The sequence below is a fragment of the Bos javanicus genome, chromosome 10 (genome assembly GCF_032452875.1).
Source record: "Bos javanicus breed banteng chromosome 10, ARS-OSU_banteng_1.0, whole genome shotgun sequence".
Taxonomy (NCBI): domain Eukaryota; kingdom Metazoa; phylum Chordata; class Mammalia; order Artiodactyla; family Bovidae; genus Bos; species Bos javanicus.
In genome coordinates, this window is record NC_083877.1 from 25,415,054 (window position 1) to 25,441,950 (window position 26,897).

General features: G+C 41.3%; 2 protein-coding genes, 1 long non-coding RNA gene and 2 other non-coding genes across 15 annotated transcripts in view; 4 read left to right on the forward strand and 1 right to left on the reverse strand.

Annotated features, from left to right (window-relative positions):
- CHD8 (chromodomain helicase DNA binding protein 8) overlaps positions 1–21,758 on the forward strand; it is a 58,425-nt gene extending 36,667 nt beyond the window's left edge. For 7 of the 11 annotated variants that reach the window (XM_061430527.1, XM_061430525.1, XM_061430534.1 and 4 more), the window contains 28 exons: positions 1,685–1,822; positions 2,217–2,338; positions 2,482–2,725; positions 3,645–3,821; positions 4,793–4,936; positions 5,080–5,335; positions 5,885–6,095; positions 6,344–6,539; positions 7,016–7,183; positions 7,376–7,555; positions 7,709–7,819; positions 8,164–8,360; positions 8,581–8,780; positions 8,861–9,041; positions 9,130–9,219; positions 9,671–9,774; positions 10,964–11,093; positions 12,011–12,086; positions 12,546–12,600; positions 12,767–12,974; positions 13,598–13,806; positions 13,899–14,618; positions 14,838–14,989; positions 15,980–16,282; positions 17,441–17,554; positions 17,742–17,921; positions 18,302–18,418; positions 20,782–21,758. In XM_061430527.1, the coding sequence (XP_061286511.1) occupies positions 1,685–1,822; positions 2,217–2,338; positions 2,482–2,725; positions 3,645–3,821; positions 4,793–4,936; positions 5,080–5,335; positions 5,885–6,095; positions 6,344–6,539; positions 7,016–7,183; positions 7,376–7,555; positions 7,709–7,819; positions 8,164–8,360; positions 8,581–8,780; positions 8,861–9,041; positions 9,130–9,219; positions 9,671–9,774; positions 10,964–11,093; positions 12,011–12,086; positions 12,546–12,600; positions 12,767–12,974; positions 13,598–13,806; positions 13,899–14,618; positions 14,838–14,989; positions 15,980–16,282; positions 17,441–17,554; positions 17,742–17,921; positions 18,302–18,418; positions 20,782–21,348 (5,550 nt within the window). In that variant the 3' untranslated portion in view covers positions 21,349–21,758. The remainder of the gene's footprint in view (positions 1–1,684; positions 1,823–2,216; positions 2,339–2,481; positions 2,726–3,644; positions 3,822–4,792; positions 4,937–5,079; positions 5,336–5,884; positions 6,096–6,343; positions 6,540–7,015; positions 7,184–7,375; positions 7,556–7,708; positions 7,820–8,163; positions 8,361–8,580; positions 8,781–8,860; positions 9,042–9,129; positions 9,220–9,670; positions 9,775–10,963; positions 11,094–12,010; positions 12,087–12,545; positions 12,601–12,766; positions 12,975–13,597; positions 13,807–13,898; positions 14,619–14,837; positions 14,990–15,979; positions 16,283–17,440; positions 17,555–17,741; positions 17,922–18,301; positions 18,419–20,781) is intronic. The other 4 variants (XM_061430529.1, XM_061430530.1, XM_061430535.1 and 1 more) reach the window with 2 other exon arrangements.
- On the forward strand, positions 11,536–11,645 carry LOC133256296 (small nucleolar RNA U6-53/MBII-28). The gene has a single exon (XR_009739170.1). It is a non-coding gene; the product is annotated as a small nucleolar RNA U6-53/MBII-28 (small nucleolar RNA).
- LOC133255929 (uncharacterized) lies at positions 14,738–17,864 on the reverse strand. The gene is made up of 2 exons (XR_009739065.1): positions 17,775–17,864; positions 14,738–16,302 (listed from the first exon to the last, which is right to left on the reverse strand). It is a non-coding gene; the product is annotated as an uncharacterized LOC133255929 (long non-coding RNA).
- On the forward strand, positions 17,132–17,240 carry LOC133256297 (small nucleolar RNA U6-53/MBII-28). Its single transcript, XR_009739171.1, has one exon. It is a non-coding gene; the product is annotated as a small nucleolar RNA U6-53/MBII-28 (small nucleolar RNA).
- Positions 21,759–22,483: 725 nt separating the features above from the next.
- Positions 22,484–26,897, forward strand: part of SUPT16H (SPT16 homolog, facilitates chromatin remodeling subunit) — a 37,096-nt gene continuing 32,682 nt past the window's right edge. Inside the window, exon 1 of the mRNA XM_061430536.1 lies at positions 22,484–23,030. Coding sequence (XP_061286520.1) covers positions 22,965–23,030 — 66 coding nt within the window. The 5' untranslated portion in view covers positions 22,484–22,964. The remainder of the gene's footprint in view (positions 23,031–26,897) is intronic.

Consider the following 26,897-nt stretch of genomic DNA (forward strand, 5'->3'; position numbering starts at 1 on the left):
TTTGTAGTCCAACTCTCACATCCATACATGACCACTGGAAAACCATAGCCTTGACTAGATGGACCTTCGTTTGCAAAGTAATGTCTCTGCTTTTGAATATGCTATCTAGGTTGGTCATAACTTTCCTTCCAAGGAGTAAGCGTCTTTTAATTTCATGGCTGCAGTCACCATCTACCGTGATTTTGGAGCCCAAAAAAATAAAGTCTGACACATTTTCCACTGTTTCCCCATCTATTTCCCATGAAGTGATGGGACCAGATGCCATGATCTTCGTTTTCTGAATGTTGAGCTTTCAGCCAACTTTTTCACTCTCCTCTTTCACTTTCACCAAGAGGCTTTGTAGTTCCTCTTCATTTTCTGCCGTAAGGGTGGTGTCATCTGCATATCTGAGGTTATTGATATTTCTCCTGGCAATCTTGATTCCAGCTTGTGCTTCTTCCAGCCCAACATTTCTCATGAAACACTACATATAAGTTAAGTAAGCAGGGTGACAGTATACAGCCTTGATGTACTCCTTTTCCTATTTGGAACCAGTGTGTTGTTCCATGTCCAGTTCTAACTGTTGTGTCCTGACCTGCATACAGGTCAGATTTCTCAAGAGGCAGGTCAGGTGGTCTGATATTCCCATCTCTTTCAGAATTTTCCACAGTTTATTGTGATCCACACAGTCCAAGGCTTTGGCATAGTCAATAAAGCAGAAATAGATGTTTTTCTGGAACTCACTTGCTTTTTCGATGATCCAGCAGATGTTGGCAATTTGATCTCTGGTTCCTCTGCCTTTTCTAAAACCAGCTTGAACATCTGGAAGTTCACGGTTCACATATTGCTGAAGCCTGGCTTGGAGAATTTTGAGCATTACTTTACCAGCGTGTGAGATGAGTGCAATTGTGTGGTAGTTTGAGCATTCTTTGGCATTGCCTTTCTTTGGGATTGGAATGAAAACTGACCTTTTCCAGTCTAGGCGTAGTCTAATTCTTCTTACTTCATATAAGCCCCAAATGAAAATGCAGTCAAGTCAGAAGTCATCTTAAGTACTGAGAATAGGAGCAATATTACCACTGGAATACCTGCATAGAGCATAGCAGTGTGATTGGAGCTTCAGCATCCCCTTTTCACTCTTACCTGTCTTCAGTGATACCTCTTGTAGTTATCTCCTAGCTTCCTGGGACTCACAAGGAAATCTCTTTACCACCATATGACTGCTCTTTTTTTCATGTGAAATAGCACCTGCATTCACAGCTCCAGGAACTCAGAAGCCCAGTAGTTTCAGGCCTGCTTTGTTCCTATGGATTTAAGCTGTTTCTCACTTCTAAAAGCAGCCTTGCTTCCACTGTTATTATATTGGGTGCCAGGAGGATAGTATGGAATGGGGGTACCATATCTTCTCAACACAATATAGAATTTTTTTTTAATCTGCTTAGTTGGTGAGCGTAATGTTTCAGTGATTAGTGTTCTAGATAGTGTTGGGTAGAAATTTCTCTTCTAGATTCTGATAAGTTGTCTGGAAGCGTGATCAAAGGCATAAATAGTACAGTGCATCTGCAGGTGAGCCTATGGCTGATGTTTTCAGCCTGACATTTTGGGCACCTTTTTAGGTATTGACACTTAGTCAAATGCTTAATCTTCAAATCACAGCAGAGAACACGGCATCATTTCACTAAAGCTCTGACTTCTTCTCCCCTAGCCTGTAATTTACTACCTGGTGAAATGGTGCTCTCTACCCTATGAGGATAGTACGTGGGAGCTCAAAGAGGATGTTGACGAGGGCAAGATTCGAGAATTTAAACGCATCCAGTCAAGGCACCCAGAACTCAAAAGGGTGGTAAGTACATCTGCATTTAGAGTGTAAAGTCCATATAGGGAATGATTTTATTTTCCTCATAGAGTTTGGGCTTTCCCGATAGCTCAGTTGGTAAAGAATCCGCCTGCAATTCAGGAGACCCCAGTTTGATTCCTGGGTTGGGAAGATCTGCTGGAGAAGGGATGGGCTACCCACTCCAGTATTCTTGGACTTCCTTGGTGGCTCAATGGGTTTTCTCTCTCTCTCTCTTTTTTTGTTATTACAGTGTCATTGTGAAGTCGTGAATTTGAATATATTTAACATGTTTAGTTTAAGCAATAATGTCTTTGAATTAACTTCACCTATTAGAACTACCTAGTATTACCTAATTTCGTTAGTGCCTCCACCCCATTTATTCAAATTTGTTACTTTTTAGAATCGTCCACAGGCAAGTGCCTGGAAGAAGTTGGAGTTGTCACATGAGTATAAAAACAGAAACCAGTTACGGGAATATCAGTTGGAAGGGGTCAACTGGCTGCTCTTTAATTGGTATAACAGGTAGGAAAAGAGTGGGACCACAAGATATAGGCTTAGTCTGGGATTGTTTTTATTTATTTTCTGTAGAAACAGGTTCATTTTATGTACTTTTTATAAGATGGTCTCTTTTGACATGCTTTTCTTTTTTTGTGATGAATTGGCAGGCAGAACTGCATCCTGGCTGATGAGATGGGATTGGGCAAAACCATTCAGTCCATTGCCTTCTTGCAGGAAGTATATAATGTGGGCATCCATGGCCCTTTCCTGGTCATTGCCCCACTGTCCACAATTACTAACTGGGAGCGGGAATTCAACACATGGACAGAGATGAACACTATTGTGTACCATGGCAGTCTGGCCAGCCGGCAGATGATACAGCAATATGAAATGTACTGCAAAGATTCACGGGTGAGTTGTATATAATGCAAATCTTATGGCATGGAAAGTAGGCCAAAGTACCTGGTATTGTAGAAGCTTTTATATGAGTCAAAGACTTAGTGAGACTCTCTGTGATGTAAGGTGGTGGTGTCTACTTTATGCAGGACACTTTTTCGACTTTGCTGTCTTGATCCAGTGGAAATTCTGACTTTATTTATGAATATATACATTTTAAATAGAGTTTTACCAGCATTGATTAGTTTTCATCAAGAAATAATTTTCCAGAATGAAATTCATTTAGCCACTTTTAATTCCTTGATCCATAAAATGGTGAACATAAGACATTTCTTCCTTTTTTTTTTAAGTCTGCTGAAGTTTTCATCAAGATTAGTTCTTTTTTCTATATAAGTTTGGAAAAAGTTTCTTAACATTTAATTTTGAGTTTTTTTCCTACCATTAGTTTCCCGTTTTTATTTCCCGAAACCCATGTTTATTAAAGTCATTTTGCTCTTAATTTTGTTAAGATAATTGGATTCTTTTGTCCATTTTTAGACAGTAACCAATATTACCACATACTACATTGGCTGTTTCACTTTTAGTTTTATCTTGTGTGTTTCAGCAGTGCTCAACATTTGTGGATTTTAGTGTTTACCAACAGAAGATGTAGGGCTGAAATATATGAGGTAGGCATGCAGCAAAGTCAAGAATGTCCAGCTTCTTTCAGTAAGGTCTGTGATTTTCCCAAGAAGCTGAGTGTGTTGAGGAGGCAGTGATTCAGTGATTTGACACTGTTTATCAGGAATATGAACAGTGGCAGAGGTGGATGGTGGTGCAATTTGTGTTTTCTATTAGGCCTGCCTAAATATAAAATGCAGAATATGTAGTCCAGAAGAGCTTCTCATTTAGGTACAGTTTAGGCCTTTTCTGACTTTATTGCCTTCATGCTTAGGGGCGCCTCATCCCAGGTGCATACAAGTTTGATGCCTTGATCACCACTTTTGAGATGATTTTGTCAGACTGTCCTGAGCTTCGTGAGATTGAATGGCGGTGTGTCATCATTGATGAGGCCCATCGACTAAAGAACCGTAATTGCAAACTGCTTGATAGTCTCAAGCACATGGACCTGGTGAGTTCCTCTCACTGACTTGTGGCCAGAAACACCTAGAATTAAGTAATCCTAATTCCATGTGAATTAATTTCACAGAGAAGAATCCGAATCTTGGTATTGGGTGGTGGGTGTGGCCTATGGGAATGGTAGCCTGTAAGTCATAATATTTATATAAATTTTAGAGTTAGAAGATGATTGTGGGTTAGTGGTCTCAATTGGGTGAAGAGGTGGGATGTTAAATTAGTTACTTATTTCTGCATAACAAAATACCCAAAAACCTAGTGACTTAAAACAACTATATTTTTCATGACTCTCTAGCCCAGCAACTTGGGCTGGGCTAAGTGATCTCATTCCTTCAGTGGCCTTGCCTGGAGTCAGTGATACAGCTGCAGCTGACAGTTGGTACTGGTTGTTGGCTAGGCCATCTTCCATGTGGTCTGTCACCCCTCTGTGGGCCAGACTTTGCTTCTGTACCTGGTAGAGCCAGAGCAGTGTTCCAAGAGGGTAAAGGTGGAAGGCAAGGCCTTTGAGGCTCTGAAACTCACATGGTACCCACTTCTGCTACATTCTCATTGTCAGAGCAAGTTATAAAGCACGACCATGTTCAAGTGGTGAATCTTGATAGGAAGAACTACCAAAAATCAGTGGCCATATTTAATCCCGCACAGGTACATTTCTTAGAGGGAGACATATTAATGGACCGTGGGAGAGGCATATCCGTGTGGAGAGGCATATTTAATTGGAAAAAACATGTTCTAAATATTTCTTTATTGCCTTATGATATTATGCCATATGAAATTAATATGTTAAATAATATCAAGAATATTCTTGAGTATTTTGTGTTTATCAAAAGAGGCAGCAAGTAAGAGTAATCTGGTCCATTTCCATAATTTTACAGTTAAAGAAATGGAAACTAAAGTTATATATTTTATGGAAAACTCCAGAAGTCTTTTTGAGTTTTATCTTTCTTCTGTGTTCTCCATTTCTAGGAGCACAAAGTACTGCTCACAGGAACACCATTGCAAAATACTGTGGAAGAACTTTTTAGCTTGCTTCATTTCTTGGAACCATCACAGTTTCCATCAGAATCAGAATTCCTCAAAGACTTTGGGGATCTCAAAACAGAAGAACAGGTAGGAAGTTGTCTGATGTGACACTAATGCAGAATGAAAAAATTTGTACTAGGGCAGATATCTACTGTCATTGATATCCATGTTTCCATCTAATGTGAGAATGTTTGTCTTCATGTTATTATTTTTTCCTCTGTTGGTTACAGGTTCAAAAGCTACAGGCCATTCTCAAACCAATGATGCTGAGAAGACTCAAAGAAGATGTTGAAAAGAACCTGGCACCCAAACAGGAGACCATTATTGAAGTAGAGCTAACCAACATTCAGAAGAAATACTACCGGGCTATTTTGGAGAAGAATTTCTCCTTTCTTTCCAAAGGGGCAGGTCATACTAACATGCCGAATCTACTCAACACAATGATGGAGCTGCGGAAATGCTGCAACCACCCATATCTCATCAATGGTGAGAGAACTCCTGAAACACCTGCATTTCTGTGTTACCTTGATTGCTAAGTGGTGTTCCTCAGAAACAGTAGATGCGTTGGCTGATCCATCCTAGTTTGGAAATAGAGGGGATTTCTCTTTTTAAAACCATTCTCAAGGGGAACGTCTTCCTCTAGTTCTTTCTGACCCTTTGACTCTGCATGATCTCTAAAGTTAAAAAGGATTTGCTGTTACGAATTCTGTTCTGTCTTCACTGATATTCTATGTTGCTGTTTCTGTTTTGGATGGCAGTATGGTGGTAATAGTGGTTTTTGTGTACTACTCTAGTCCTTGTCCACATATTTACATATTTTACCCAATTCTTAAGCCTGACTTATGTGGAATATTTTGTATTAACAAAATTGAAGATATTTTAGGGTTTGGGGGTTGCTGAAATTCTATTTTCAAGTAATATTGATATCAAGTCAGGTTATTTTCTTTTCTTTGCTTCCTTATCTCAGTTAAATAAACTGCAGCCTTAGTATGTTTCTCTGGATCTCACCATCAGGTCTGATTTTTCTTTTGGCAGGTGCAGAAGAAAAAATCCTAACAGAGTTTCGAGAAGCTTGCCATATCATACCTCATGACTTCCACTTACAGGCCATGGTTCGTTCAGCTGGCAAATTGGTTCTTATTGACAAGTTACTTCCGAAACTTAAAGCTGGTGGCCATAAAGTTCTGATCTTCTCCCAAATGGTACGCTGCCTAGATATCCTAGAGGATTATCTAATCCAGAGAAGGTGAGAAAAAAGTCATTCCTTGCCTGTTTACTTTGTACGTATAAAGCTGCAAAGAGTGGGAGGCCTAGGTTTAACTAAAGTTGACCAGTACTGGGCTAAGAGAAGTATTCAAGACTCTCACTTTCAACTTTCTGATAAAATTTTTGGTGAACTAGCGATACGGGGGTACTGGTATTGATCCCAGCCTGCTTTTTTGTTCTCCTTTTCTGCTCAGCTGATTAAACTTTTTTCCTGTGATTCCCATGCAGGTACTTATATGAGCGTATTGATGGGCGAGTTAGAGGCAACCTTCGGCAAGCTGCTATTGACCGTTTTAGCAAGCCTGACTCGGACCGATTTGTCTTTCTGCTCTGCACCCGGGCTGGTGGACTTGGCATTAATCTCACAGCTGCTGATACTTGCATCATCTTTGATTCAGACTGGAATCCGCAAAATGACCTGCAGGTAGAGGAAATCATTGTCTTAGGGACTAATCACCTAACCTGAGAGGTTTTGCAACAGGATCAGGACCTCTTAGAAAGTCTTATCTTTTCAAGAGTCTGGAATTGTTTAGTTAGTTAGGTCATCAAACTTTTTCTGTACAGGGCAGATAGTTAATATTTTAGGCTGTGCAAATCAGTCTCTGTTGTAACGGTTCTCCTCTGCTCTTGTACTACAAAAAACATCTATAAGGAAATATAAATGAACGGGTAGAGCTGTGTTTCAGCAAAAACTTTATTTCTAGAAATAGGTGACCAAGATTTGCTGACACCTGGTCTGGAGGATGGGGCAGTAATTTCATCTTGAAATTGACTTTCTGAATTTGAGTTGATCTCATGGCGGCTTTATAAATGTAAATCGGTAATTTGAATGTTTTTCCTCCCCAGCCCAGCCCCTCTAATGTTGTTATCTTTGCCCTTCCTTCTATTTGTTAAAACCAGGCCCAAGCGCGTTGTCATCGAATTGGGCAGAGCAAAGCTGTGAAGGTGTACCGACTCATCACTCGTAATTCTTACGAGAGGGAGATGTTTGATAAGGCTAGCCTCAAGTTGGGATTGGATAAAGCTGTGCTTCAGTCCATGAGTGGTCGGGATGGCAACATTACTGGAGTGAGTCTTCTTAATTTTTAGCTGTATTTGTAGTAGGTCATGGTGATAAAGAGAGGCAAAAGCTATTTTTTGTACAGGAACCTGACCCCTTGTTTGGATTCTCAATGATTATCTTTAAAATATAATAAAATATCATGATATGGTTAGATAATATTCTTTGATTTTTTTTCACCTTTCTATTGGATTTTGTAGATCCAACAGTTCTCTAAGAAGGAGATTGAAGATCTCTTACGGAAAGGAGCGTATGCAGCCATAATGGAGGAAGATGATGAGGGCTCCAAGTTTTGTGAAGAGGACATTGACCAGATCTTGTTAAGACGAACCACTACCATCACCATTGAATCTGAAGGAAAGGGTTCTACCTTTGCCAAGGTATGTTCTGTCGGTGCTAGAGGCTTTTAGCACAGAGAGACAGGAATCTCTAGAATTTAATATTTCTTAAAAATATAGTTTTAAAATATACTGATTTCCCTTTACTCAAAAAAGTGGTGTAGTCAACTTTACTATTTCTTTGTTCCTCATTAGGCAAGCTTTGTGGCTTCTGAAAATAGGACCGATATTTCTCTGGATGACCCAAACTTTTGGCAAAAGTGGGCCAAAAAAGCTGATCTAGACATGGATCTACTCAATAGCAAGGTGAGCTTCCTTTTCCTTCAAGGAGGAAATATGGCAGGAAACACATTACTTTCTGGAGTCTTTACAACTGCTCTGATTCTTGAGTGCTGACCTTGGCTTATGATGGTATATCGAAGGCCATTGTAAAAGCTTTCTACATAGAGGGTCACTAAAAAATACTTAGGTAACTATCACTTAAGTTTGCTTCCTAAGTCCCTGTAGATTATCTTGCATGTCCAAAAAAGAATCTGTCTTTGAGTATCTACAGATATTACATGCAAAGCTGTTTCAGTTTGATTATCTTTAATTCCTTTCCCATGATTATATTGTGAAAAGAGTTACTTCTCCTTCTGTTCTCTGCATAGAATAACTTGGTGATTGACACACCTAGAGTACGAAAACAGACCCGCCACTTCAGCACTCTGAAAGATGATGACCTAGTGGAATTCTCTGATTTGGAAAGTGAAGACGATGAGCGACCACGCTCTCGCCGACATGACCGTCATCATACCTATGGGCGCACTGACTGTTTTCGGGTGGAAAAGCATCTCCTGGTATATGGGTAAGACCACCTTGCCTCAGAGGTAGTGCATCTCCATCCTGATAGACATCTCGTTCGCTTTTTAAATTGGAAGCTATGATCAAAGAGGGGATAATGGGGAAAAATTTATTCTGTTACCATGTTTTCCCAAGATGGTTTTGTCTCCCATGATTTGGAAAGTGTGAATTTGAGGGACTGGGGTCCCTAGGAAAATATCTACATGATTGCTTTTTTTTTGTAGTTGGGGACGATGGCGAGATATTCTGTCTCATGGACGCTTCAAGCGACGGATGACTGAAAGAGATGTGGAAACAATTTGCCGGGCCATCCTCGTGTACTGTCTCTTACACTATCGTGGGGACGAAAACATCAAAGGCTTCATTTGGGACTTGATTAGCCCTGCTGAAAATGGCAAGACAAAAGAATTGCAGAATCATTCAGGTGATTATCAAGTCTTTGCTTTTTGTCTTGCTCTAGGTTACCTAATCCTTTTCAGGTCCAAGGGTTTTTCTCAATCCAAGTCTTCAATGTATCCACTTCCCCAGGTCTGTCTATCCCTGTGCCTCGTGGACGCAAGGGGAAAAAAGTAAAGTCACAAAGCACTTTTGATATCCATAAGGCAGATTGGATCCGGAAATATAATCCTGATACTCTGTTTCAAGATGAGAGTTATAAGAAGCACTTGAAACATCAGTGTAACAAGTAAGGATGGAATTTAGCAGACTAAAGCATTTTCCACCTCACGCTTTCTGCACTATTACTGAGCCAGTTCTTCCTCTCTCCCTTCTAGGGTGCTGTTGCGGGTACGAATGCTATATTATCTGAGACAGGAGGTTATTGGAGACCAGGCAGAGAAGGTGTTAGGGGGTGCAATTGCCAGGTAAAGTTATGCTTTATTTTTCTTTATGCTATGCCTTATTCCAGAATATTGGTTTACTTATTTCACTCTTAACTGTCTTTGGGATACCTGATAATTAAAATCTGTGTATCAGGTCTTCAATCCTATGCAGTTGGCCTTTTGTATCCTTGGGTTTTACATTCTTTTGATCCACAGTTGATCAAATCCATGGATATCGAGGGCCAGCTGTATTCACTGTATGATTCCATTTTATATTAGGGGCTTGAACATCAGTGGATTTTGGTGTCTGGGGTGGAACAAATCCCTTACGGATACCAGGGGACAGCTGTTCTTGATACCATTGGAAGGAAATAGGCAGATGTAGGACTATGTAAATTAATAGAGAAAAGAAGATACCTGTAATAATCTTTCCAAAGATTGTTTGCTTTTATTTCCTTCATCGCTGTGCTGACTTTGCCTCTTATACCTTCAGTGAGATTGACATATGGTTCCCAGTAGTGGATCAGCTGGAGGTTCCAACAACATGGTGGGACAGTGAGGCTGATAAGTCCCTGCTCATTGGAGTCTTTAAGCATGGTAGGTGTCTGCTGTTAGTCTGTTCTTTTCCTGTTATAGAGTTTTGTCCACAGATGAAATATTTTTCAAAGTACTTAAGACCAATAATTATGTTTGAATGGTAAACTGGTTCTCAGAAATACAGAGCAGAGCTGTTCCTATGAATAGATGGTCAGGAAAGACCAGATGGATAGTTAAATCGCAAGGTAGGGTGTCTCCCATCTGTTCTGTGATTAATCAGTTACTACGAGTCTGTATGCAGTGGTATCTAAGTTAAGGTTTGCAATCAGGGGAGATGATGCATGTCTACTCTTGTTAATAATAAACATGTTTACTTTGCATAGCTTTCCTGTGGCTTGCTGAAAATGTTCTGCTTGTATAGCGTCTTGTTTGTCTAAATATTCAGCACTCACTCTTATGTAGGTGTGAATAGCCATGCTTGAGTGAAAGAAAAATTTTTAAAAAAAAATTTTTTTTTTTTAGGCCAGTGGAAAAAACTGGCTTGAAGTAGAGTAAAAAAAGGGAGAAGACTCCCTTTTCAGTCTTGCCTAATCACAAATTCCACACATAAAAAGCAGTAAGTGCTAACTTCTAGCCTAGTGACTTAGTGAATTGGAAGATTATTTCTTTTTTGATGTACTTTTCTGTTTACTTCTATAAAATAAAAGTAATGGCACTTAATTCACATTTTTGACATGTTTAATTGGATGAGAAAAACTGTGAGCATTTGTAGTCTTAGATTTACTTGTGAGGTGCAGAGGCTTTAGAAGAGTCCAAACATCCTGAAGTACATTCATCATTCATCCACCATTCACAGTACCTGTTTGCAGGTACAAATTTCTTATCCTTTATTTGAAAGTGCATTTCCTAGCTCTAAATTATTGGACTTTTAAAATTTCCTCACCTGTGTAGTAAGAATGATTATAAAAAATTACCTGTTAAATGGCTATGTAAATCTGTCACCATTCTGTATACACACTGATTAAATCCCTATTTTTGGTAACTGGTGATAAAACTCTTTATGACTTTGAATTGGAGTGGAAATATTAAATATCTTAATATAACCCAACAGCTGTCCAAATTAACATTTTCAGAGTACTTTACACTATGAGCAAAGTAGCCCACATTTTTATTCCAGCAGCATATGAAGTAAGCGTAAAAGCAAAATGAGTCTCTGATTTTCTTTAAATTATGGTTCTTTTTCTTCAAGGCTATGAAAAATATAATACTATGAGGGCAGACCCAGCCTTATGCTTCCTGGAGAAGGCTGGCCGACCAGATGACAAAGCCATTGCAGCAGAACATCGTGTGTTGGATAATTTTTCTGACATAGTGGAAGGGTAAGCATTGATGTTTAGTTCTCGTAAAGCTGTATCTACATTACAAAGGATATTTATTGCTTGTGCTAAGAGATGACATAACTCTAGCCTTGACTGAATCCATTGGGATTGCTAATGGTGGTTATACTCACAAATGATAAATTCTTAACAAACAGTGCAACCAGCAGAAAGGTCTCCATAAATTGGCCTGAAACCATACATTGTCATACAGTGCAACTAAGGGGGAAAGTTACTCCCAAATGGCTTATTTGATGTTCTCTTCAGTTTTCTGTGCAGTGCTTTCAGCTACAGTAGCGGAGAGGATAACTGCTTCTCTTGAAAGATAGTAGCCGTGCAACAGTCCCATGCCACCTACGTGATAGAGCCTCAGGAAACTTAGCCTTGGTCTGTCATCTTCCAGTGTCAGCTGACCATAAAGGTGTTTACTCTGCCTGAGTCCATGCCTCAGTGATGAGTTGCCATGCTAATACTGAGCCACCAGCTAGGGCAGTGTTGCCCTGGTTTGGGTGCCAGTGAGTTTAACAAAACTTCTCATGTGGAGACCTGAGGGGCATGTGAAATATTTGACTTAGTTCATGAATACCCTCCCAGTCCCTTATGATTGAAAGATTTTTCTTCAATGATCACAACCTCAATTTGCCTAGTGTAGGATCCACAGAAGAAATTAGATTTATTTATTGCAAATCATGTAATATCCTTTTGCTCAGTAGAGCAAAGTAGTAAAAATAAGCAGGCATAGATCATTCATTCCAATGAAATAATAAAAGTAGATACTAGTTGGGATGGAGAGGGAAAATGGGTTAAATAATAAAAAGCTATTAAGAAAAAGGAAATGTGCTGGTCAGAGTGTTTCATTTTAAAGTCAAGCAGTTTAGAACTCAATTTTGTCATTTTCTCATACCTCTGGATAATTTTAGGGTTGACTTTGATAAAGATTGTGAAGATCCTGAATACAAACCACTCCAGGGTCCCCCAAAGGACCAAGATGATGAGGTGAGGAATTTTCATTTGAGTCTAGTTTTTCTGTATTACTAAACAGTATTTTCCAATTCCCTGAATCATGAAGTATACTGATTAATTTATAATACAAAATGAAAAGTACCATTCGAGAATATAAAGTATTAATGGAAAGGATTGTAACAGTAGCTAGGGGAGGTCAGGGATGATTTTGTGGAGGAGGTGGGACCTGAGCTGGACAATGAACTACATTATTGGACTATTTAATTCCTGAGTCTCACTGTCTTCAAGACATTGATAAGAACTGACTTTGCAGGTTATACTTTCTTATTCTTTTAATTGATTGCTTTCAGTTTTCTGTGAGGGTTCCTTTCATTAAAAAATATCTTGATACCTTGATGCCATAAAAGGACACACACATGAGTGATTTGAGAGTGCCAATTTTACCCCCTTTTCCTCCCCTCTCCATCCTGCGGGGTGGATCTCCTTCTCTAGGGTGATCCCTTGATGATGATGGATGAGGAGATCTCAGTGATAGATGGAGATGAAGGTAAACTTCTAAGTCAACTTGTATGGGTTGGTGGAATTGGGAAATTGACCAAATTCTCTCCTTTACTGGGATTTCTGAGAGCTCTGCCTTTGGGTGGGTTGAAATACCAGTATTATCTCTACTATCTTTCCTGTACTTGTTGTTTATTCTACTTTGCTTCCCACAGCCCAGGTGACCCAGCAGCCAGGCCATCTATTCTGGCCTCCAGGTTCTGCTTTGACAGCTAGGCTTCGGCGCCTAGTGACAGCCTATCAGCGCAGCTACAAGAGAGAACAGATGAAGATAGAGGCTGCAGAACGTGGGGATCGGAGAAGGCGACGTTGTGAGGCAGCCTTCAAGCTAAAAGAAATTGCACGGCGGGAGAAACAGCAACGGTAAAATGTGGCTGGGAATTTGGACTAAGCTGTAAACCTCTCTTCAATTATGGGCCCTATATTGAAAAGCATCTTAGGAAGGATTATGGCATCCCTGGTGGCTCAGACGGTAAAGAATCTGCTTACAATGCAGGAGACCTGGGTTTGATCCCTGGGTTGGGAAGATCCCCTGGAGAAGGGAATGGCTACCCATTCCAGTATTCTTGTCTGGAGAATGCCATGGACAGAGGAGCATGGAGGGCTACAGTCTATGGAGTCGCAAAGAATTGGACATGACTGAGCAACTAACACTTTGACTTTTCACAGAGGGACCACTTCTTTTGCCTTTGTTATACCCCTGCAACCCATACTTAACCCGTGTAAAACCATACTTAACCATAACTCCTGGGAAGGTCTTGTATGTAGTCATCCTCATTGAGTTTTTTGCATCATTTTCCCCCTTAGCTTGCTAATTCTTTAATTATTCCTTGTTATAAACTACCTCTTCTGCTCTTCGGGGGCTCCCTGGCCCCCCACCCCGGCCAACTTTCATTTTTTGTATGTTCAAATATTCTAAGCCATACTAAGAAGTAACCAGTCCTTGGGTTCTGATCACTATTGTCTTATTCGTCTTCCCTTTGTAGATGGACAAGGCGTGAGCAAACTGATTTCTATCGAGTGGTTTCTACCTTTGGTGTGGAGTATGACCCTGATACCATGCAGTTCCATTGGGATCGCTTCCGTACTTTTGCCCGACTGGACAAAAAAACAGATGAAAGCCTTACCAAGTATTTCCATGGCTTTGTGGCCATGTGCCGCCAAGTGTGCCGCCTTCCCCCAGCAGCTGGAGATGGTAAGCAAGACTGAAGATCTTGAGTGAGTGGGCATGGATTGTGACAGAACCAGCTCTTGGTTCATTTCTTCTTCTACCCTTATCTCTTGCAGAACCCCCGGACCCTAATCTGTTTATTGAGCCCATCACTGAGGAAAGGGCCTCACGGACTCTCTACCGTATTGAATTGCTTCGGCGCTTACGGGAACAAGTTTTATGCCACCCTCTTTTGGAAGATCGGCTGGCATTATGTCAGCCTCCGGGTCCTGAATTGCCCAAGTGGTGGGAGCCCATTCGGCATGACGGGGAGCTTCTACGAGGGGCAGCCCGCCACGGGGTGAGCCAAACAGACTGCAACATCATGCAGGACCCAGACTTTTCTTTCCTGGCTGCCCGTATGAATTATATGCAGAACCATCAGGCAGGAGCACCAGCTCCATCCCTGTCACGCTGCTCTACTCCACTGCTCCACCAGCAGTACACCTCGCGCACTGCCTCACCACTGCCCCTGCGCCCAGATGCTCCTGTTGAAAAGCCACCTGAGGAGACAGCTGCCCAGGTCCCCAGTCTGGAGAGTCTGACTTTAAAGCTAGAGCATGAGGTGGTGGCCAGGAGCCGACCAACCCCACAAGACTATGAGATGCGAGTAGCCCCCTCTGATACTACCCCTCTGGTCTCCCGAAGTGTTCCACCAGTCAAACTGGAGGATGAGGATGATTCAGACTCTGAGCTGGACTTGAGCAAGCTGTCACCATCATCCTCTTCTTCCTCATCCTCATCCAGCTCCAGCTCCAGCACTGATGAGAGTGAGGACGAGAAGGAAGAGAAGCTAAGTGAGTGCATGTGACAGGCTATTGGCCGTCTTCCCCATCCCCCCCTCTGCGTTTCCCTTCTTTTCTAAATGCATTTTCTAAGATTCAGATTTTAATTTGATAGAATATCAGAAGAGATCTGTTATTGTTAGGGCCTTTATTTAAAGTCCGTATAATACCATTCCTATGTAACTTTGTTCTTCCACCTTTGCTCACATGTTCTGTGTGATCGATCCCTAGCTGCTGACCAGTCCCGCTCAAAGCTCTATGATGAGGAGAGTCTCCTGTCCCTCCCTATGTCCCAAGATGGATTCCCAAATGAAGATGGAGAACAAATGACCCCTGAGCTTCTGCTGCTACAAGAAAGACAGAGAGCTTCTGAGTGGCCCAAGGTAACAGTCTCATTACTGGACATGTTGAGTCTGAAAATATAGCGTGATACAGCCACTATGGAGAATAGTATGGAGATTCTTTAAAAAACTAGGATTAAAACTACCATATGACCCAGCAATCCCACTACTGTGCATATTCCCTCAGGAAACCATAATTGAAAAAAGACACATGTATCCCAATGTTCATTGCAGCACTATTTACAATAGCTAGGACATGGAAGCAACCTAGATGTCCACCAACAGATGAATGGATAAAGACGTTGTGCTACATATATACAATGGAGTATTACTCATCCATAAAAAGGAACAGAGTTGAGACATTTCTAATGAGGTGGCTGAACCTAGAGCCTGTTCATAAAGTGAACTAGATCACAGACAGAAAGACAAATACCATATATTAACACATATATATGGAATCTAGAAAGATGGAACTAATGAAATTATTTGCAGTGCAGCAATGGAGACAAAGACACAGAGAACAGACTTTTGGTCACAGTCAGGAAGGGAGAGAGTGGGATGACTTGAGAGACTAGTGTTGAAAAACTAGTTAATGTACATTACTATAAAATAGAAAGCCAGTGGGAATTTGCTGTATGATTCAGGAAACCCAAAGCCAGTGCTCTGTGACAACCTAGAGGGGTAGAGTAGGGAGGGAGGTGGGAGGGCAATTTAAGCCAGAGGGGACATATGCCTGTGGCTGATTCTTACTGATGTATGGCAGAAACCATCACAATACTATAAAGTAATTATCCTCCAATGAAAAATAAAATTATAAGAGTGACATATACAGAGAACAAGTAGATGGTTCTAGGTTTCTTTGATTATGTTAAGTGGTACATGTTTTTTCATGAAGCTCTTACCAGTCGACTTTGGGATCTGATACTCTTAACCTCCCTCATTTTTGACATATAATTTTTACTTATATTAATGATGACACTATTACTTGTCACAGGATCACATGACTAATTGATTTCTTTTTCCCCCACTCAGGATCGTGTCCTGATAAACCGTATTGACCTCGTCTGCCAGGCTGTACTCTCAGGGAAGTGGCCTTCTAGTCGCCGGAGCCAGGAAATGGTAACAGGAGGAATTTTGGGGCCAGGCAACCACTTGCTGGACAGTCCCTCATTGACGCCAGGAGAATATGGTGACTCTCCAGTCCCCACACCACGAAGTAGCAGCGCAGCTTCCATGGCAGAGGAGGAAGTGTCTGCAGTCACCACAGCAGCAGCTCAGTTCACCAAACTTCGCCGAGGCATGGATGAGAAGGAGTTCACGGTTCAGATCAAAGATGTAAGCTGAGCATTTAGGCACTGGGAAGTGAGGAAGGAGGCTGTAATTCTTGTTAACTAGTTTTATGAACATAACATTAATATTAAGCTCATTTGGTCAGCTAACCTTAAAAATGAGAACAGAAAAAAGAAATTAGAGCTCACAAAGATCCGTTGAGGAAAAGTCACTAAAGTAAAGGAAGGGATCTTGTGTTGACTTGTATCTCTTGTGTGTGCTTTAGTCACTCAGTTGTCTCCGACTCTTTGTGACCCCATAGACTGTAGCCTGCCAGGCTCCTCTGTCCATGGGGATTCTCCAGACAAGAATACTGTAGTGGGTTGCCATGCCCTCCTCCAGGGGATCTTCCCAACCCAGGGATCAAACCCCAGTCTCCCACATTGCAGGTGGATTCTTTACCATCTGAGCTACCAGGGAAATCCCAAGAATACTGGAGTGGGTAACCTATCCCTCCTCCAAGAGATCCTCCCAACCCAGGAATCGAACCAGGGTCTCCTGCACTGTAGGCAGATTTTTTACCAGCTGAGCTACCAGGGAAGCCCTTGTATCTCCTAGTGGCTAGATTAAAAGGGTTCTTTTGAGTGGCTTGCTTGTAGATCCTAGAAACCTAGTTTTTAAAAATTGAAATCAAATTGTGGAAAAGCTATTAAAATGATACTAAAGTGTTATGGGCCTTATTAAGTTAAAAATAAAAAGAAATTATTCCTACTGAAATTAAATCAGTATTGTGTGAAAAATGGATGGAAATTTTTATTTTTCCCGATGCTCTTCCCTAATGAACCCTAGCAGGTGGTCATTAAGTATTCAACAAGAAAATTGTTTTAGTTACATGACAGGAATATCAGGATTTTGCCCCTGTGATGAGTTGCCATGCTAATTCTGAGACACCAGGTAGGGGATTTTTCCCTGCATTGGGTGTTACTGAGATAAATTCTACTTCTCTTAAATCAGACTGAGGGGCACTGAGTCAAGAAATGAAGTCTTTCTAAGGAAAAATATATAAGTCTTATTGTATTTCTAGTTTGTACCCATTAGTCAGATGGCCTTCCTTCTCACCCATCATTGAACCAGGGGATGACCCTTATTTAATTCCCTCTGAAGTTAATCTTTATTTTAAAAACATGCTATGTGACGTCTTGGATGGGTGGGGTGTCTTTCTAGGAGGAAGGATTGAAGTTAACATTCCAAAAGCACAAGTTGATGGCTAATGGAGTAATGGGAGATGGACATCCTCTTTTTCATAAGAAGAAAGGGAACAGAAAGAAGCTAGTTGAGGTAAGTGGTAGAGAAAGTCTTTAACATGATGATTAGATAAAATCTTTCTGTTCCCAGTAACTGATGAAGGCAGTTGGGATTGAGGGAGTAGAAGATACTATTTTCTGGCTACCATTGGCTCTGCTCCCCCTCCCTCCCTACTCATAAGAAGAGTATGTGCTCATGGGGGTGGATTCTGGGTTTGCAGCTGGAGGTGGAGTGCATGGAAGAGCCTAATCACCTTGATGTGGACCTGGAGACCCGGATCCCTGTCATCAATAAGGTGGATGGTACTTTGCTCGTGGGTGAGGATGCCCCTCGCCGGGCTGAACTGGAGATGTGGTTACAGGGTCATCCAGAGTTCGCTGTCGATCCCCGATTTCTAGCGGTGAGTGGCAGTTCCATCCAGCAAGATTTAAAGTCATTCCCTTGATATTTAAGCTGTGTGAGAGGGAAGAAGCATGCAATATTATGTCATTGTTTCTGCATCGGCAAAGTAAGAGTAATTATACTCAGTCTTCCTATTTCACAGAGTTGTTGTGAGGATCAAAATAATGTTCCAGTACTTGTTAAACTAAATGCTAGGCACTGAACTAGTATATAATCACCTAATTTTTTTTGGAGACGTCTGCTTAATGGCAGTTTTCCCCTAGGATTAATCCTTTATTCACACAATAAGCATTTATGGCCAGAATAGACACTAGTACCTTAATAATTACTCCAGAGAAGTTTTATTCTTTTAGGATAATTGCAACTTTTCTCTTATAGTATATGGAGGATCGCAGAAAACAGAAATGGCAGAGATATAAAAAAAATAATAAGGCAGAATTGAACTGTTTGGGAATAGAACCAGTACAGATGGCTAACTCTAGGAATGGAAAAAAGGTGAGTGAAACTGAGATATTACCACTCTGTTCCCAGGCTAGATATGACTAGAGAAATTATTTAATGTTGTTTATCTTTTTTTACCCTGTATGTTTGAGAAAATTTATCCTCAGTTCACAAAGAAACCATAATATTTTTATTGATATTTTTATAGTCCTGTAGTATCATCTGTAGCAGAGCCTGAAATTCTAAAAGCTAACTTTAGCACTTCAAGCATGTTAAAATGTAAGAATTAGTAAGACATGTTAGACAATTCAGTGCTTTATCCTGCTTTTCTACTGACTAAGGGATTTTTGGCAAATCCTTTTAACTTTTTCAATTTGTATATCCTAAAAAATTGAAGGTTTGGGAGCAGATAATCTCTTAAAAGTTTTGTATTTTAGAAGTGATTTGGGAAATTCTCTAGCAGTCCAGTGGTTAGGACTCTGCGCTTTCACTGCTGAGGGCCTGGGGTTCAATCCCTGATGGGGGAACCTGCAAAGCTGTACAGCACAGCCCCCCTCAAGAAGTGATTTGGAACCTATTAAAATAGCCATGTTTTAATAGGCTTCTCAACATAGAAGATGTTGAGAATCATTAATAATATGCCAGTAGTGGAAAAAGACAGGAAATCATGTTCTATAGTTTACAACAACAGTTTTGGTCATTATGTTATTCCATGATTTGCAAGTGTACTTATATGTTTATATGGTTATAGATTTGGTGGATTAAGAACCCATAATCCTTTCCATCAAAATATAACTGCAAAAGTTTCCCTTGGCTATGTTTCCCTTACTTTGGACAATAGTTTTGTAAATATAAACATATAAATCAGGGTTTGGTAAACATTTAAATGGATTAATACTTTGTATACTCACTTTAATCATTCCCCCTTTGATCTTCTATATACATCTTTATATATATGTGGTGTGTGTGTGTGTGTGTGTGTATAAAAAACCACATGGTTTATCTTTTAACAAAATTTCCAAATGAAAAATATCTATCATTTGCATTTAACAAATTCTGAGAACATTATTTTGCCCATAAGATATATATATTTGTGAGGTGAATTTATAAGGCTTATTGTTTTTATACTGGGTGAAAGTTGTTTCATACAAATATTGTTGCCATGGAAGAATGTTTTTTCTCTCTTATCCTCCATGGCCCCAAGGGTATGATAAGCAGAGTGGTTGATATGGGAGGCTGATGGTAAAGAAGGCTTTTTCTCCAGGATTACCTATTTTTGCCTCAAGTACTTTTGCTCTTCTTTATAATCAGTTGTCAACTCTAAGAAAGAAAAAGATCATAGCAAATCACAGAAAATTATACTGTGATTAGTATAATATTCTTACTGCAGAATTGATCATGTATCTAGCATTGTATTATATTGCATCCTAATGTGATTTGGTGCTGTTATGTGAAAGTATGTTAGTTGCTCATTCGTGTCCAACTCTCTTTGACCCCATGGACTAGCCCACCAGGCTCCTCTGTCCATGGGGTTTTTCCAGGCAAAAATACTGGAGTGGGTTGCCATTCTCTTCTCTGGGGGTTCTTCCTGACCCAGGGGATCGAACCTGGGTCTCCTGCATTGCAGGCAGATTATTTACCATCTGAGCTACCAAAGAAGCTCTGGTAGTTATTATAGTTACATTTTAAAAGCCTAAAAAATTAAGTATTGAGATGTTTGTAACTGTCTGAGTTTAATGCCAGTTTACTCAGTATTGTACTTAGGTCTAGTAATTTCCAGCTTCAGTGAACTTAACCAGAATTTATAGTGAGCCCATTTACATGAAGCAATTCAAAATTCAGCAGATATGTAAGTTTATTATAGTGCAGAAAAAAATTATTTTAGTAAATTTGCTAAAGAGCTAACCCTTAGTCTTTTTGGCGTTCTAGACATCCAGACTCTTAATCTAGTCTGTCTTGAGTTTACCCCATTCTGATGCAATAATGAAGGATAATATTGTATATGTCAGTATGGTTGTACTGTCCTTCACATGGTAAGATCATGTGAACAATCCGCCATCAGGAGAGCATACTGTATAAGTACTGATTCATTCATTGTCTTACTCAGGCTTCTTATTAACAAAAGTAAGCAATTTTGAAATGGTTGGCTAGAGTAAAGGTATAGTGTAGTCGTGGGAAAAAAAGCTCTGGTTCAGATGAGTGTCAGTGTCAAATCTTTGCTTTTAGCTTCAGCTCATAATGTTTCAACCTGCTACATACAGCTTTACCTCGTCCCCATTACCATCAAGTCTGGTTGGACTATACTTACTTTGCCCCTCCTAAAGATAGTTCAGTGAAAAAGCATTTGCAAGCTAGGACTCTGTTGACTTCTATTTTGTTTTTTCTTCCTTTTACTATCTTCTGTTCCTTCTTCCCAGGGTCATCATGCTGAAACTGTGTTGAACCGGGTTTTGCCAGGGCCTATTGCACCAGACAGCAGCAAGAAGCGGGCCCGTAGGACGCGACCAGACCTTTCTAAGATGATGGCCCTGATGCAGGGTGGAGGCACTGGCTCCCTGTCTCTGCATAATACCTTCCAACACAGCAGTAGTGGCCTGCAATCTGTATCATCTCTGGGTCACAGCAGTGCCACTTCTGCATCTTTGCCTTTTATGCCGTTTGTGATGGGTGGTGCAGCATCATCCCCTCATGTAGACTCCAGCACCATGCTTCATCACCACCACCACCACCCCCACCCCCACCATCACCACCATCACCATCCAGGCCTGAGAGCCACTGGCTACCCTTCTTCACCAGCCACTACCACCTCTGCTACTGCCTTGAGGTTGCCACCACTGCAACCTGAGGAGGATGAGGACGATGAGGATGAAGATGATGATGATGATTTATCTCAGGGCTATGATAGCTCAGAAAGGGACTTCTCACTCATTGATGATCCTATGATGCCAGCCAACTCAGACTCCAGCGAAGATGCTGATGACTGAAGACCCAGCATGGTCCCCATTGCTTGGGTGGCTGCTGTATTTCATTTACTCTGGCCCTTGGACTATGGAAAAGTGGGAGGGGCAGGGGAGATGTGGGGAGACCCAGGACTCCAGGAGGTGAAAAGGAAAAAGAACACTTGTACCTGATTGCTTCCAAATTTGAGAGGATTGGGTGGGTAGGGGAACTCCTAAAATAATACACGATTACTTCCTCGGTTCTGGGGAAGGAAAGGAGACTAGAGCAGCCAATGTGCTCACCCCTCCCTAGACACCTCCATTAACCACAGACTATGTAGCGCTGGCACTAGCCTCTGGCAGAGCCTGTTCCTGACCGAACTGTGGATACAGCTGGAGGGTCAGGAACTGTTACCTTCCTTCCCCTTGGCATTAATAAATTTAAGTTAATCCTTTCCCACTCTTCCCTCGTTCTATATTTGCTCAAACCCAATATAAATATTACCAGTTGATGTTCATGATGGGTAATTTCAACACCACTTTCTTAAAGTTCCTTACTGTTAATGTGTGAAGTTACCTTGGATAGGGCAGACAAGTCATCCGTACTCCGTGAAAAGCTTGTACATAAGCGTAGGCTTTCCACCTTGCCAAATGATCTAAGCTAAAATAGTAGGCAAAATGTTCCCAGATTCAAAATCCCAAGTTCTCGAAGAGATGAGAAAGAAGAATTTCCATCAAGACCCACGTATGTTTTGTCTTGAATTAACTGAAATTGTCTCGGGGAAGGTGTAAAAATGGTGTCACTTCATGAACTGTGGCAAGAGGACTGGCTGACTGGAAAGGATGCTGTCATGATTTGAGCTCGCATTTGTTTCCTATGACCCCTCCCCTACCGTCCTAGCGCTCAAATGAAGCCTGGGCATTTAATTTCTCTTTCAAAGGCGAAGTCCTTTCCCCGTAGCACCGGTCTAAGTTCAGTTTATCCGCAGGGTGGGCTCCCTCTTACCGGCTTGAGCTCCCTGTCTGCCTGGAGCCCCTAGGCCAGCGTCCTAGCATGGAGGATCCTTCCAGGCCTGGAGCGGCAGAGGCTTTTGCTTCCCCATATTTTCTAGGAGAGAGAAATCCAGTTATGCTGTAGGCTTCCTGCTCCCACCCCAGATCCCTGTCTCCGTTTCCCCTTCCTTTGCCTATGGGCGGGGCCATTGCACCCGCGCGCGGCAGTTTGTGTGGGGCGGGGCCGGCACGTCAGGACTCCCGCCTCAGTGTCCAGTCGCCGCCGCCTCGACAAGGAATCGGAGCTCCTGGAGACCTCGGCCCCGGGGAGAGTAAGGGCGGGGGCAGAGCATCACGTGATGACGTCGACTCGCGTGCGGCTGTTGCTAAGTTGACAAGAAAACCCCGCGAAACTCTGGACTCTTTTTGCGTTGCACGTTTTGTTGCTTTCCCCCCTCTTCCTTCCTCTCCTCCCCGTAACCTCCGGAGGAAGGATTTTTTTAAAAAAGAATTCCGATCGCTGCCGGGACCCGGAAGCGGAAAGGGCATCTTTGAGGTCGATACTTCCGGGTCACTGGGAGAGTGCGGGATTCCGGGGCCGAGAGAGGGTGGCGGAGCCGGGACCTCGCGTGATTCTCGGAACCCGAGGAGAAGCGGCGTCTGTGGCTATGGCTGTAACTCTCGACAAAGACGCTTATTATCGACGAGTGAAGAGACTGTACAGCAATTGGAGGGTGAGATAGATCCCGTAATTTCCCCAGGGACCCCCCTTTGCCATCCCATAATAACCCCGTTTCTCGGCGCCTTTTTTCCCCTTTCCGTCAGGAATTCCCGGGTTCAGGGTCGTGCCCATTTAGTTGCTCCAGGATCATTCACCGTAGGCGACCCCAAGCGCCACCCTGTAGTAGGGAACCCCCCCCCCGTAATCCCCTTACCCCGCGGCCCACACCATCTTCCCCGCGTGCCTGCCCCCGTCATGCATAACAGCCACCTCTCGTAGTTTCTTCCCGCCCTAGAAGAGGCATCATCATTCTTCCCTCCCACTCCGTGATCACGTCTTGCTGCCCCCTCCTGCAGTGTTCATACACACCCACGCACTCGCTCTGTCCTTCCAGAACCAGAGTGTTGTGCCCCAGGTCCCGCCAGAATTACAACTATTTCGTCAAGGATGGATGGAGGGGCCAGAAGGATGAGAATCGGGCTCTTGGCGTTTACCATTTGCGTTGCTCTTGCTGGAGTTAAAAAAAGACATACTGCTCACGCGCAACCGCCTCCTGTTCTAGGCCTGCCGTGGGTAACACAGAAATCTAACGCTGAAAACCTGCAGGTTTTGGTAATGCAGAAAAACGATGTGATGCTTAAAACCTTACTAGTTTTCTCCGTGGTTGAGGATCCAGGGCACGTGTTTAGAAAAAGAGCTGTTACCGTTTCTAGTCTAAGGATTGGGCATTTTTGATTGCTTGAAAAAGTCCACAATTAAAATTTTATTTTTGTGATGGTAATTTATCAGTTCAAACATTTGATTGCATCCTGTGGTGTCTTCTGAGCTATCCAGCTGAAGTATGACCTCTGAACTGTTGTCATTCAGGAAAGATAAAGCTAAAGAGGGCTTTTTAAAACCTGAAGAGCATCCTGACAAAAATGATCAGCTCTGACTTCAGCATTGTAAATTGCCTTTGAAACTGATCTACTAAAAACTAAGCTATTAAAATTGATCATTTGCCTACCATTCATACTAAAGGTTCCTGTGCAAGTTTTATCTTTTGAGCATAAGTGCATTAGATGATTGAAAATAAAATGGGTTTTAGGCATTTTATAAGCACAACTAAGGACTATGCTAGACAAAATCTGAACATAATTTATTTTTTAAAAATTTATTGGTTAATTTCTACCAGATGTTTTTATAAGTTCTCTCACTGTCATGTTTTAAAGTTTGAACGTGATCCATATTAGAAATACTTTTGTAAATGCCCAGATATTTCCTGAAGATTAATAAGTACTATGATATGAGTAATAATCAAATGCCTGCTCTTCTGCTCATAGACCCCCCAAGTCACACACCTTTGCTGTAGTGGTTGTTTCTAGTCCTGGTGATTCAGAAGTTGATCAAGTAAGCCTATCTAGACCATTCCTTGAAGCTAAAATTAATTTAGAGCTCAAAGTTCCCATCAGATCAGATCAGTCGCTCAGTCGTGTCCGACTCTTTGCAACCCCATGAATCGCAGCACGCCAGGCCTCCCTGTCCATCACCAACTCCCGGAGTTCCCATACATGGTAGATAAATGCAAAGCATTAGACTAGGGAAATACTTGAGGCCTAAAGACCCATTGGTAAACTAAATGTCAATGACAGTCTTTAAATCCATGAAAGTTAAGTTATTGGCCCCATTTTTTGTTTGTTTCTCAAATACTAAAATTTATCTTGGCCCCTCTATCATTTGAAAGGAGCATGTTAAATGATAAGATCCTGATCTTACAAAGTTACAAGCCAATATAAAAATGTACTTAGCAAAATTTATGTCATGTCATTATGAAAAATCTTATTTGAATAGACTTCCTGCTTTGTTATAACTGTGAGTTTTAATAACTGTGCTTAGACCCCACCTGTTGAATTGCTTTATGCATTATCTTTTCCAGGTTACAGCAACTTTCATTCCGACCTGCTTAACTAACGATTGTAGTTTCCGGAATAAGTTCTGGTTGCTTATCCTCTTAGGTGCAGCAGGAAAATAGTGAAATATGCAGGTGCAAGCTATATTTGCTTTTCTATACTTATTCCTTTTTTGAGTAAGAAAATTGGCCTTGAAATAAGAATAACTTGTAGTTAACTATAGAAATCCCAAACCTTGTGTTGTCCACTCCCATCCTCTAAGAAGACAAAAATTAACTAAAAAACTAGTTTAGGCTCCACACCCACTTTAAGGGTTTTAAATACCCTTAAAGCATTAGCCTTACCGAATGGTGTGGTTGCTTCTTGTAACTCCAGTGCTGTTCACACAACTGTCTATAGAGTTGTAGAGCACGAAAAGGCTATTTTTTTTTTTAAATAAGAGTAGGAACTAATGTGTTTCCTTACCTCATTTATCTGCAAGTTGACTTTAAGGTACTCTTTGTGAGGCTATTCTAAATAAGATATATCTTAATTACAATTTTCATAACTATGTCGCCAAAAGAGTTGGATTATCACACACTTCCTTTTTTGAGTAGAAATTTCTCAAACATTAAACCTTATACCTGAGTGAATAGTGTCATTTTAGGGATAAGATAATGGGCTTTTTTTTTTTTTTTTAATGAGAACTGCTACAGCAGGAAGAGTTTGCAGCACCTTTCTGTCTCTGCAGTAGAGACCCCTAGGTAGTGACCCTGGGTGGTGAGCATGAGCTTCTCCCCTGTCTTCTTATACTTACCGGGTCCTTATTCAGAGCTTCCCAGTCTTTTCATGACTGTTATTGTTTTTAACCAAGTGATAGGATTAGTGCTTCATGGGGGTACAAGTGGGGAGGTTACCCACCATCCTGGGATCCCAGCTACTTTGAGAACTGAGGGGAGATTGTATCCATGCACACCTGTAACTCATTTGAGACCTAACTGTTGGGACATGCTGCTGTGTGTGAACCTTGACTTCAGTCATCTGCCTTTTAACCCAAAAGAATTCCATTTAAAAAATCAGAATGGTAGCTGTTTTCTAATGGAATGCTGATCCATTGCATTCATTCATGTGGCACTACACTACCCATCAGGACTGGGGAGGTGAGTGGCCCCAGCCTCAAAAAGGAAGTTTGTGCCTATGGAGAAAACTAAGAACCTATAGTGTCGGTATTTCTCTTGAGTGGTGATTTCTGGCTCTTTGCTGATTTTTGTTGTGGACAATTTCTTGTTCTGGATTGCCCTCTAAGACTAGGCAGTGACTTTTGTGGCTTGGGAAGGTTCTTTGAAATATGGGCAATTTTCATACTACTTTTAACAAGATGACAGTTTGCTTCTACCCATCTCGGTTGCTCACTTATCTCTGGAGTGAACTAGAGAAAGGTGCTTTGGTTTCTTGAGTAAAAAGGAAGGCTAGATAGAAGTAAATGCCTGGGCAGGTTGAGATTCGTTTATTCTTTCTTACTGATTTTTGTTTATTTTTTTTGCCACTATTACAAGTGCAGTGCCTGGCATGTAGTAGGCACTCATTAAATGCTGATAATTTGATTTTTGAGCTTTCATTCGTCCCCATCTTGGTTTGAAGAGGTTTTTATGGAGGCTGTACTTAGTGTGATCGTAAGTCTTGCCTTTTCTGAAACTGTCTACCTGTTGGCCCAGTGTAATTAATGGCATACCTTTTTATTCTCAGAGTTGTATCAATCTGGGTGATGAGTTAGATTGGTATCCTTGGTATAACTAGAGACTTAAAAAATGTTTTCTCTTTTAATGCAATACCCTTTTGGTTTCAGAGGAAGATAGTTGTTCCTCTGCTGTGGTATTCTCCCAGCTTTTATCATTCAGGTACCACTGTCACAGTTTTTGCTGATTCCTTACCGCTTGTATTATTGATATTTACCTTGCATTAAAAAAAAAATCCATTTTAGTCAAGTAATACATACGTTTTAAAATACCAAA